This window comes from Nannobrachium achirus, assembly GCF_963921795.1.
Source record: "Nannobrachium achirus genome assembly, chromosome: 5".
Taxonomy (NCBI): domain Eukaryota; kingdom Metazoa; phylum Chordata; class Actinopteri; order Myctophiformes; family Myctophidae; genus Nannobrachium; species Nannobrachium achirus.
In genome coordinates, this window is record NC_137814.1 from 46,672,370 (window position 1) to 46,684,520 (window position 12,151).

General features: G+C 44.0%; 3 protein-coding genes across 3 annotated transcripts in view; all 3 read right to left on the bottom strand.

Annotated features, from left to right (window-relative positions):
* The window catches only part of klhl24a (kelch-like family member 24a), a 25,031-nt gene extending 21,812 nt beyond the window's left edge, over positions 1-3,219 (bottom strand). The window contains 3 exon segments of the mRNA XM_080727238.1: positions 13-857; positions 1,185-1,302; positions 2,981-3,219. Of these exon segments, the coding sequence (XP_080583364.1) occupies positions 13-857; positions 1,185-1,259 (920 nt within the window). The 5' untranslated portion in view covers positions 1,260-1,302; positions 2,981-3,219.
* Positions 1,552-9,484, bottom strand: LOC308285127 (putative G-protein coupled receptor 148; the record flags this gene model as incomplete). The annotated part of the gene is made up of 4 exons (XM_080725845.1): positions 1,552-1,611; positions 6,865-7,027; positions 8,848-9,108; positions 9,216-9,484. The coding sequence occupies 4 exons, from the start codon at positions 9,482-9,484 to the stop codon at positions 1,552-1,554; spliced, it is 753 nt and encodes a 250-aa protein (XP_080581971.1).
* Positions 9,485-10,400: 916 nt separating this feature from the next.
* LOC308285128 (putative G-protein coupled receptor 148) lies at positions 10,401-11,357 on the bottom strand (the record flags this gene model as incomplete). The annotated part of the gene is made up of 1 exon (XM_080725846.1): positions 10,401-11,357. One exon carries the CDS (start codon positions 11,355-11,357, stop codon positions 10,401-10,403), a length of 957 nt encoding a protein of 318 aa, XP_080581972.1.
* Between the last annotated feature and the right edge of the window lie 794 nt (positions 11,358-12,151).

A 12,151-nucleotide genomic window follows, 5' to 3' on the forward strand; every position in this document is an offset into this window, starting at 1 on the left:
AGTGAACCTTACCTGCGTGGGCGTGTTCTGGGTGACATCATTTCATTGCCCAGCACGTGGTAGCGCCTGGCCTCGTGCAGCAGCTGGTAGCACTCTGGAGCATTCTGGATGATCTGGTCTCCCTCCACCGTCTGGACGAAGTAGTTGGGGTGCAGCAGAGGCAAGCGGACGTGATGCAGCAGTTCCTTGAGCATGGGCTTCCTCTGCTCCGTGGCGTGATACACCCAGCGCATCACCGACTCGAACACCACCTCCTCCTTCCCGATGGCCAGCTCGTCGCTGCAGATGTACTCCTCCAGCTCGTCCATGCGCAGGTCCAGAAACTCCTCGTGCTGAGCCACGTCCGTGAAGTTGGCGAGGGCATAGCTGCGGCAGCGGCTGGCCAGCAGCTTCAGGGCGTGGCCGTCCGCGAAGCGCTGGATGCCCAGGCAGTTGCAGGGGTCCAGCTGGTCCTCCAGGAACTTGGCGCAGGCGTCGCGCAGCGTGGTGATCTGGAAGAGGCTGGAGGTCTCGAAGAGGAACTGGACGTTGTCGCAGGTGATCTTGGCGCGTCCGGTGTAGACGTAGCTGAGGAAGGAGTCCATGGCCTCGGCCAGGATGCCGTTGATTTCCACCAGCATCTCGCGGCTCTCGCGGTGGTCGTTGCAGAACATGGCGCGGAAGTAGGAGGAGCAGGCGGACAGCACGGCGCGGTGGCAGGGGAACTCGCGGCCCTGCACGCTGATGACCACGTCGGTGAACAGGCGGCAGTCGCGGAACTCGTTGAACACCTGCAAGATGGCCTCCGAGTGGGAGGAGCCAGAGGAGAAGTCGAAGACATCCTGGCTGGCTAAAGCTTTGGGGTCCACCTCAAACACCTTTGGAAAGGAGCAAAATGGGTTTATGAATTCTGTGACATTACTATTTGTGGCAGTCACTAGCATAAACAAATACATAGGCCTACCATGACAAGAGAACTAGTGATGTGTCGTTCATGAGTGATTCGTTCATAAGATTCGAATCATTAGCCCGCGATTGTGTTTTTCACGGGACGATCGCGCTATGAACGAATCATTTGAACAAATCTTTTGAACGGATCTTTACCGTGAACGTGAACGAAATGATCCGATCACTGAAATGAACGGGATTGCCCATCACTAAAGAGAACAAGCTTTTTTTTGTGTGTTTGTGTTTTGTAGGATCACCTTGCGTTTGACAGCAGGAGAGTCTCTGGTCCCAGAATCCTCCCTGTTCAACCGTCTACCCAGGATCAACACCATGGCTACAGCCTCCAATGTGGACCTTCTCTATGCCTTAGGGGACCTGGAGATGGACAGCAGACAACACAATGCTACTGTCAAGAACAATGCATCTTCAAAATAACACTGTGACATTCATTAATGTGTCATTAACAAAATTGAGTCATACTATATGTTATATATTATGCATAATAAAGGTGGAAGAAAACAAGTTGCCAAGCAAGCCCCTGGGGTAGTGCTAAAATGTGTGTGTCTTGAATTGATAATGGCACTTTCAAGGGGAACAAGAAACTTGAGCAGCACAAACATCTGCCTAACACTTCCTGCGGCTGCTGTGCAACAGTTGTGTCCTGCGGCTGTGCGCCACAATACACTGGTTGGGCACGATGATGACAAAGAGAGGCAGGCGGGAGAGCGATTGTGCAATGGTTGTAAGGCAGGCCGACCTACATGTCAGTCAAGTTTGTTTTTAGAGCGGAGCTGGGGGAAGGAGGGCCGGGCCAGCCAGTCGTGTTTTGGAACAATGAACTTTGAGGCGAGCAGCGCCACAGATTACCTTTAGACAATATCTTCTGAAATAAATGGACCTGTAACACAGGCTATATTTAGGGCCCGGCCCTGAAGAGATTGTGGGTTTATTTTTGGACATCTACTTTGTGTTTTAAATGCTCTCATAACATCAGATTTAAGTCTTTATGCTGGGCTGCGACAACTGAAAATAAAGCAGACTACTTTTATAAGTGTTTGGAAACCTACACTTGTTGTGAGTAAACTTAACTTGCTTCTGCAGCATCAAGATCAGTTATCACTGTGGGCCAGGCTCCACACAGTCACATGTAGCATGCTGTAAAGGTCTCTTATCAGCTGAGGTCATTTTATGTTTCATGATTTATTTTGTAACTTTCCTCAGTAGAAAACTCCCACTACATTACAACAATGCACACTGCCAGTGACGTCTTGAAATCAACTGTACAGGACAGGTTTTGCCATATAGGTCTCTGACGCATGACTTATTTGTCTCAGATAATGTCAACAAACACCACATGTTATGTTTTCTACTGAACACCTGCTGGCCCTAACCACAGACAGATAGGCTGAGAGAAAGCAGTTTAAGTAAATAGGCATGGCAGGAAAGGCATGTTTATTTCAACATGGCAATTCAATGTGCTTTAAACACAATAACACATTATAAAAGCCAGGATATTGAAATTTAGTAAAAAGGAAAAAAGTTCAAATTAATCAGAAAATAAGAATACAAAACAAATATAAGCCTATATAAAGGCCCACCTATAGAAAGGAAATGAGCAAATACATGGCACATCAAATGTTATTACCATGTTATTACTTTTTAATAACTCTAATAACCACCATTAATTAGCCATTTTAGGTAATGATAATTCTATTGAATAGTTACCTAAAAATAGTTTTGGCTAATTAATCAAGGGCAATCAACTGCTCTGATTATGCCAGCTTGCTAGATCAGATACCTAAAAATCAGAAAAATACTATGTAAAGTAGGTAGGCTACACTACACCAGGTTATCAGACAAAGGAAACATGCCAGCCCCAGGTTGGCCGACCGTTATTGGCAGTATACAACAACAACAAAGGGAAGCCATGGTGTGTACAGTACGGGCTATAATTGGAATAATCTTATTCTCTACAAGCAAGCAAAAAAGTAATTTAAATTCTCAAACATACATAAAACTATGACACGATTTAGCATTCAGGACCAAAATGTACCTTATCCAGAAGTTTCTAGGTGAAGTTTCCTCTTCAGTTTGAAACGCAGTAAACAAAGAGTGGTGGAAAAAAATAAAAATGTGTCCTCCTGGAAATGTATGTGAATAATATCCTTTCCAATGTGTGCCATCAAAGAGTCGAGTGGAAACAGAGCAGGTTGCTTTCTAGGCTCCAGACATCGTGACTTGGTTGTGGTGGTAAAGACAATAGAACTCTAACTATCTGTAAACATAAACCCCAATATATAAGTCAGTGTAGAAGCAGAAAAAAACATCCCTGTCTACCGAGTCAGCTGGAGGTTTTGGTGCATTGTGGGTAATGTATTTCATTTGGAGGGGCTGTCCAATGATTATGGACGGCAAAAAAAACACCACTTCCCAAACCTACCTAGATCTCCACGTGGCTGTGCTTTGTTTGCAAACAAAACTCAACAAAAAGCTTCAACAAGAAGTCACAACGATTGAGCAAGACTTTTCTCGGAGAAACATGTTTTTCCATCGTGGTCTTTATTCAAACAGATGGCAGGAAACGTATGTTTTGCTAGGGTTTTTTTAAACACACATTAAGGTTTGATATGAAAGGATACAAAGTTACACAACATAACTACATCTACATAACATGAGTTCAGGCATAGGCTACATAGGCCTATTAACTATTTCCTAGTATATAGAATAGCTTTTTACTGGCCCAATACCATAATCAGGTTGGTATGGCTATAGAATCCATAAGGTTCTGAGTTTGTTTGTTCTGAGTTGAACAAAGAGATTTTTTCCAGGTGTAATATGATATGGGCCATGTGCATATGGCCTGTTGGAACATGCTGCTACGCACTTTTCTTTCCAGGTAAGGATGGAGGCGGATCCTAAATGAAATTGCACGGCAATATCCTTATAATATTGCACAATATTCCAGAAAAGAAACCTAGTTCTCTGAAAGTGCTTTAGGGCTTAAATTATCTTTCACCTACTTGGGCCTTTGTTTTAGACTAGAGTGTTTATTTTATCAATGGTGACAAAATAATTGGTCCCTTTAAGCAACATTGCCCTCTAGTGGTAAAGGATGGTTACAGCCTCAATAATACCTCATAATCACAAAAACAAATCATGACCAGTAAATGGATATAAACAACCAGGGGCCATCAGCTTTCCGGAAGAGTGCGGTTTACGAGGCTACAGCTTGTGATGGATATTTGACAAATTTCTATTTTTGTTAAGGACATGAGCGATCAACAATATTACCAGAAGCACTTAAACCTAGCCCTAAATGTAAACTACTCAGTGGTGTAAAAAGTACTTACATTCTTTACTTAAGTAAAAGTATCAATACTGCAATGTAGATGTACTCTGTGTTACAAGTAGAAGTCCGGTATTCAACATTTACTTGAGTAAAAGTACAAAAGTATTGGTATCAAAATGTACTAAAAGTACCAAAAGTAAAAGTACTAATCGTGCAGAATGTCCCATTTTAAGTTATCAAATGTATAAAAATCTTTTGAAAATAGCAGATCTACAAGCTCACAATGCGTGAGCTTGTAGATCGGCTATTTTCAAATGGCCCAAACATATATACGGCTGAAGTGGTTAATGTATGTTTTGTAATAATAATAAAAATCTACAAAGTAACGTGTAACTAAAGTTTTGAAATAAATGTAGTGGAGTAAAAGTACAATATTTGGATCCGAGATGTAGTGGAGTAGAAGTAAAAGTATTGGAAATTGGAATTACTCAAGTAAAGTACGAATAACTCAAAAGTGTACTTGAATGTACTTAGTTACTTTACAACACGGAAACTACTGAACTTCAAATGTACCACTGTGCTACACATTTTAAAAGTATATAATTTCTTCATTAAACAGTTAAAGGGATATTTCACTTTCAAATAAAGTAAATATTAAAAAAAGTTAAATTAAAATGTTCTAATGTGTGAGGGGGCGTTGATTTTTCCATTACCCCTTTCATTATATATGTATGTATTCTTTAGATGCATTTTATTTGAAATATTAAAAACTGTCCAACCTATTCTAATGAAAACCTGGAGACTGGCAAGTCAGCCACTGTATACTGTCTGAATTATTAATGCAGCATAGTTCAAGTCTATTCTTTGTATGGGATTTCAATAATGGTCTCAGCACAACATTGTCATGGTCAAGTCTTGCCATGGGCACACTTCTCTGTGTACAGACATGCTGATGACCCCTGCATTGCACGCACACGCGCGCACACACACACCCACACCACTGTCCATCCATGGGTCACCAGCCCATTCGCCTAAAACCTATTCGCCTCAACACATTTGGTCCTTTCGCATGGCACTTTTGCAGTGGAGGAGTTTCTTTTCACCGCCGTTGAAGAGCCATTTCGCCTAAATGTTCAAGGGTCCGTCTTTTCTATCCATTTTGCTTGGCTTAAAATGTTAAGTCGGGTGTCACGCTGTGTCTGTCTCTCTGCATGCGCGCAGCGTCCCTCACACAAAAGATGCAGAGAGACAGAGACAGAGATGCAAACATGGCCAGTCTGATAGCTGTAGGCGAAATGGCTCTTCAACGGCGGCGAATCGGCCAGACAGGGTGGGTGAAAACACTCTCCTCCACGGCGAAAGTGCCAGGCGAGAGGACCAAATGCGTTTAGGCGAATGTGCCTGACACCCATCCATGAGCACTGGTCGTATTCCATATAGGAATGAATATAGGAATGAATCAACCATTGTGTTGGAAGAAACAACGGTTGCAATGTGCAAAACAACTGGTATGTGTTGATACATTAGATATCAAGATAAATGTAATAACTTGGTGTATGATTACTGGATCTTGTGAACAAGTAACAGTACTTTAATAAACGTTTTTACCCGTACATTACCATGGCATACTGTAAGTAAGAGAGCTACAAATATTCTGTGCAGTGGGCATGGCTGCTATAGCAGCAACATGGTACACACAACAAGCTTTGTTCCAAAAGACAATGATTAGCAAACCAATACGGTGAAATAAAGTGCAATATGTTTTCACTTTGGCCAGTATAGGCCTTTATGCAAATAAGTAGCCATTTAGAGCCAGTGCACAAAGTTCATGTTTGCTTTTTCCTACCTTTTTATATTTTTAACTACTAAAGCCCTTCAAACTTCATCATATGACGAATAGCAAAAATAGCCTCACAATGTAGTTGCTATAATGACATGTCCCAAGTAGGGACGCCAGGTAGTAAGTGTTTAATACAATCTCTAGCAGTAGCATTACTGGGTAAGTCAAATTCCTCGTACTGTATATGCAAACCCCCATGGCCAGTTAGGGATTTCCGCAAGAAATGGCAAACTCTAGCTCAAGTGATGTTCCGAATCAAAGTCAAGTGATGCACACTAGGGCATTCACGAATAGTGATTTTTAGTATTCGAATTATTCGACCTCAAAGTATTCGAATAGTCGAATATTCGACAGGACTGGCCAAACTGTCAAATATTAAGTCAGCAAGAGGCAAACATTGTGAAAATAGCCGATCTACATGCTCACAACGCCTCGCAACGTGAGCATCGTTGTGAGCATGTAGATCTGCTATTTTCACAATATTTATCTGTGGAACCGAGTCACATTAATACCTACAATTCCAAGTTCTTGTCAGGGTGGGGGTCCCCAGTTCAAATATGTTTATTTTGGGGGTCACAGCCTAAAAAGGTTTGAGAAGCCCTGGTATAGAGCATTAACAAATTCATCCACCAGGGGCATTGACAACTCATTCGACTTCCTATCTCGCCAAGCTTTATAAACTATATATTTTTTTAAAAAGAAAACAATAAAAATAAAAATACGCGAATATTTGACTTCGGTGAACAACGTCGAATAGTGACTTTGATAATCGAATATTCGAATATTTGGTGAATGCCCTAATGCACACCTGCATGGGTGTAGAGTGGCTGACTGTGAGCACCAGCAGCAGAGGCAGAGAGCAGATATGGAGGGCGCAGGGTGCAGTAGTGTTGTACCACATGAACACCCCCACAGAGCCAGCTGGAAAGACCACTGACACAGCCCAGATCACCACCACGGCTCTCTTGGTCCTACAGAAAGAGGGAGGCAGGGTGAGTGAGTGAGAAACAGAGAGAAGGGATGTACAGTACAGGTTTGTCTCTTTACAATATAATATAAATTAGAATATAGTGTAAAAAAGCATTGGAAGCAGCAGATGCCATAGTAGACTTAATCCCAAATTATTCACCCTGGACTTCAAGCAACTCTGACTTCAGAAGGTGGACATTTCTGTAATTGTTTTGAGTGGTCTTATGTAATATCGTATATTAAAAAAAAATATTTCACTGCATGCGCAATGTATGTAGAATATACCAGTAAGACTCCCTAATCGGGAGATAAGCGACCGTCAGGTCGCAGCGTGATTTTAGGCCAAATGTGTAGGAGCAGTGTCCAAAAATGTGTTTGAAAAAATCGGCCTGATGGTGGCACTATATGGGACAGATCCATGTTGATGACATGAGTGTAGACATATTGTGTAGCGATTTGCGTGATTTTAGGGCAAAATCTGTAGGAGTAGTGTCCAAAAATGTGTTTTAAAACATCGGCCTGAAGGTGGCGCTAAATGGGACAGATCCATGTTGATGACATCAGTGTAGAGCAAGTGTGTACCGATTTGCGTGATTTTAGGGCAAAATTTGTAGGAGCAGTGTCCAAAAATGTGTTTGAAAAAATTGGCCTGATGGTGGCGCTATATGGGACAGATCCATGTTGATGACATGAGTGTAGACATACTGTGTAGCGATTTGCGTGATTTTAGGGCAAAATCTGTAGGAGTAGTGTCCAAAAATGTGTTTTAAAACATCGGCCTGAAGGTGGCGCTAAATGGGACAGATCCATGTTGATGACATCAGTGTAGAGCAAGTGTGTACCGATTTGCGTGATTTTAGGGCAACATTTGTAGGAGCAGTGTCCAAAAATGTGTTTTTTGCAAGAATCGGCCTCATGGTGGCGCTAGAAGAGGGCCATGTGAGAATTGTGGTTTGGCAGGCAAGGAGTGTGTGTGCAAAATTTGGCATGGACCGGGGCAACGGTTGCGGAGATATGAGCAGGGCAAAAGTGTGACGTGTGACTGACTGACGGACGGACAGCTGGTGGAGGTTTTGATAGTATGATATATATATATATATATATATATATATTTCTTTTTACGGAATTACGGAAAATAATGAACTTTTCCACATTTTCTTTTAAGACAAACCTGACATACATACACAATAGACAACAGACAATACAAATTTCTGATAAAATCTCTCCTCATTGGATCAAATTGGTATCCTGACCTGAAACGGTTTGTTTACTAAAGAGCTGAAAACTCAATAGCAACTTTAGCAAGGATTACAATCAGAGCTTTTTAACAAAAAAACTTTCTTAAACAATATAATTTACACCACCTTTAAAGGGGAAGACCACCCATTTTCAATATTGAACTATGTCATTAATATACCTTAGAGGAGTTGTGTGGAAATAAAAAAAAAGTTCCCCCCCTTCTGTGTTGCCTAGAACTGGAGGATTGATTTTGGGTTTTGTATTGTAAAGTACAATGTGTGATGTCATCAAGTTGTAATTTGCAATACAAACCCCAAAATCAATCCTCCAGTTCTATGCAACACAGAAGAGGGGGAACTTTTTATTTATTTCCACACAACTCCTTTAAGGTATATTAATGACATAGTTCAATATTGAAAATGGGTGGTCTTCCCCTTTAAGGAGGAGAAAAGAAATCTGTACAGAAAGACTGATATTCGATAACAGAGCAACAACAGCGATGATAGACAGGGAACAATGAGGGTAATTGGATAATGAAAAACACTTGAAGCCAACATGAAGCCTTGGTGGCAAGCAGCAGTACCTGGATACAGGCCAAAGGGCAAAGTAGCGTAGCGGGACCAGCACAGCCACAGTGGTGTCCAGCACCATGGCCTGGGTACTGAGGATCCCAGAGCTGTACACCGCCCCCAGCAGGAAGAGCACGGTTGCACAGGCCCAGTCGGACATCAGTACCCCTGCTGTGTTCAGACAGGTACTCAGCACGTACCCGGACACAAAGAGCAGGTCACCAAACAAGGCATTGGCCAGAAGGAGATAGCGCGTCTCCTGGCGCATCTGGGGCCTTGAACAATGCCATAAAACATAATAAACGTTTTGAATAAATAAGTCGTACTTCCTTGTGTTATATTTCCCAGGCTAAATGTGTTTGTGGAGCCAACTGTGACTCACCTGGTTAGGATCTGGGCCAGGATGACGGGACTGACCAAGCCGACCGCCAGGAAACCCAAGATGGGGCCCAACTGCAGTAACCTGGAGTGCGCCGGTGGCAGGAAGATGTGCCACTCCATGGTGAAGAGCTCAACCTGCCTCAAATAAAGGTCAGTGCCGTTGGCCTCGGTGAACAGACGGATGTTGTGTCTCTCGGCGCGGCCAGAGCTGTTGTACCAGATGCCAAAGGCACACAGCAAAGACTGAACGAGGTCCTTTTCACTCGTCATCACTGTAAGCCAGCCACGATCTCCTCACCTCCATCCATCCACCTTCCCTTACTGGCTGGAATGACACTTTCTGAGAGGAACGTGTTTTTCCTAGCGCCTCGGAGCGTCAAATCGATTAGCCATTTGATAACGGTCTCCCTGGACACCTAGTTTTAAGGTAAACAAGGCTTTGGGGACATATGGAGTGAAGTGCTTTGAGATGGTGGTCATAAAAGTGGGTCAGAGTGCTTTTACATGGCCTTTTACCTCACAATCATGATAAATTCTTTATGGCTTCTTTTTTTATCAGAAATATCCTGTGTCCAGAACATAAAAAAAATACAAAAATAAACCTGGACAACAGCAGAGTTTAGCAGTGTTTTAATTACGAACAGCTCCTTCAAAACAAATAAAAGCAAACACAGGCCTCCACAAAACACTATACTTAAGAAACGAGGATCAAAGGATAGAGTCTTCTTTAGAAGCAAAATACTTGAATGAAAATGCCACATCACACAATAAAGGATTTGAGGTGAACCAGACCAAACCCCAAATGCAGAACAGTTCTCACATTATTACTTCTTACAGGAAAATGTGGAGAATATACACGCAAAATAAATACATGACACCAAGAGCTGGATTTTTATCAGTGAGGTTTAACGTGTCTGTCTATCAATAGTTTCACAGATGTGTGTATGATTGACACACAAAAGGGAGTGTTCCTGGTCTAGGCCATTTAGAACGGGTACACATTTTGTGTATCATTGTTTTATGCTTTAACTATTGAAAAATAGCAGATATACAAGCTCACAGCGCGGCACCGAGTGCCGCGCTGCGAGCTCGTAGATCTGCTATTTTTGAAAAGTCGTGAACATTAGAATTTTGACCCGATTCTATAAGTGTCTTTTGAATCCTTCTAATTCTAGGCCTAAATGGTCTAGGCCACAGTGGTCTGTGTCAGAGTCTGACTGTGACTGAGTCCTCTGCCACGGAGCAACAGCTGCAGCACAGTGTCGGCGATCTCCCTATACCTCAGTCCAAACAAGTAGGGAGCGCAGGCCCTGGGCAGCAGCATGAAAACACACATGTTAGTCGTGCTTATCCACACGCGGACAAGATCATTGATGTCCTGATGCAGCAGAAAGAGCTCCACAGTGAAGACCATCCCGGGACAAAAGTAGAGCAGGAGCAGAACCCCGTGAGCCAGTAACGTGACGCGGGCTCGGGAGTAGCGGTTCTGCCAGATGCCTTGGGTCTTCGTCACCATGTAGAGGCGGATGTAGCAGTACAGGATGAGAGTGGTGCAGAGGATCGCTCCGACGGAGAAGTAGACGTGCAGCCTCACCATTTCTCCCCCCTCTGCGAAGCCGAGGGAGATGAGGGCCAGGCACAGGGGCATGTTGTCGGGCGGGTCCGTCCTCTTCACCGCCGTCACGATCGCCAGGGAGACCGGGTAGACGGCCGACAGCACCCACAGCCCCACCAGGATGCGGTGGGTGCGGGCAGGCGGGAGGAGGTCGCGGTAGTGGAGAGGCCAGCGCACCGCCGCGTAGGTGTCCACCACCATGAGGGTGACGGAGAAGATGGCGGCGCAGTAGGCGGTGACCGTGGACGCCGTGAGCACCTCGCACAATTGCCGCGGCATGTGTGCTCCCAGCATGTTGCCGTACACCGTGATCAGGTTGAAGACGAGGAAGAGCGTGTCCGCCATCAGGGTGTTGGCCAGCAGCAGGTAGCGGGTCTCTTGGCGCAGGGAACGGGACCGATAGATGCACACCAGGAGGACGGGGTTGGCGATCAACGTTGCCAGGGTGATGACAGTGGCAGGAATCATGAAGTACCCCAGGCGCCAGTGCTGCACAAGCGCAACCCATCCCTCCGTGAAGTTGACCATATTCATGACATGGCATGACATATTCATCTTGTCTTGCTGGTCCGGGAGAGAGGAGGGGGCTGTAAGGCAGTTATTGAAACCGTATGTCAAGGGATGTCATTTACTTCTACGATGGCTTCCTGCAGATGGAAAAAACAAAAGAGAAATAATGTAGTAGCAATTAAATGTACAATACACAAGCTCCAGAACTCCAGAAAGGCCCACTAATATTAGCTTATGGTACTTCCGTTAGGCATAGGCAGTAGTGGTTACAGTAAATGAAGGCAACTTAATTAACTCCTGTGAGTGGCCAAACATAGTTGTACACCTGACGGAGTCATCATCAGAGCACACAAATAGACATATTTTTACCAGTAAGACTCCCTAATCGGGAGATAAGCAACGGTCAGGTCGCATGTATACACAAATTGATACTGTGTCCCACTGTGTGTGATTTTTAGGAGCAGTGTCCATTAATGTTGTCTGCAAAAAACAGACACCTCATGGTGGCACTAGAAGAGGGGCATGTGAGAAATCAGGGGTGGAGGTTGTGGTTTGCCAGCCAAGGAGTGTGTGTGCAAAGTTTGGCATGGATCGGGGCAACGGTGCCGGACAAGAGTACAGTAGAGCCAAAAGTGTGACGTGACGTGGCGGGGGGACTGACGGAGGGACAGCCGGTGGAAGTTTTCTTAGTAACTTGCGACCTGATGGTCACAATTATCTACAGCATGTGTACTTTCATTAGTCTATCACATGGGTGGGCAACTTTGATGATGGAGAGGGCCACTATATTTTCACATTCACTTCAAAGGGCC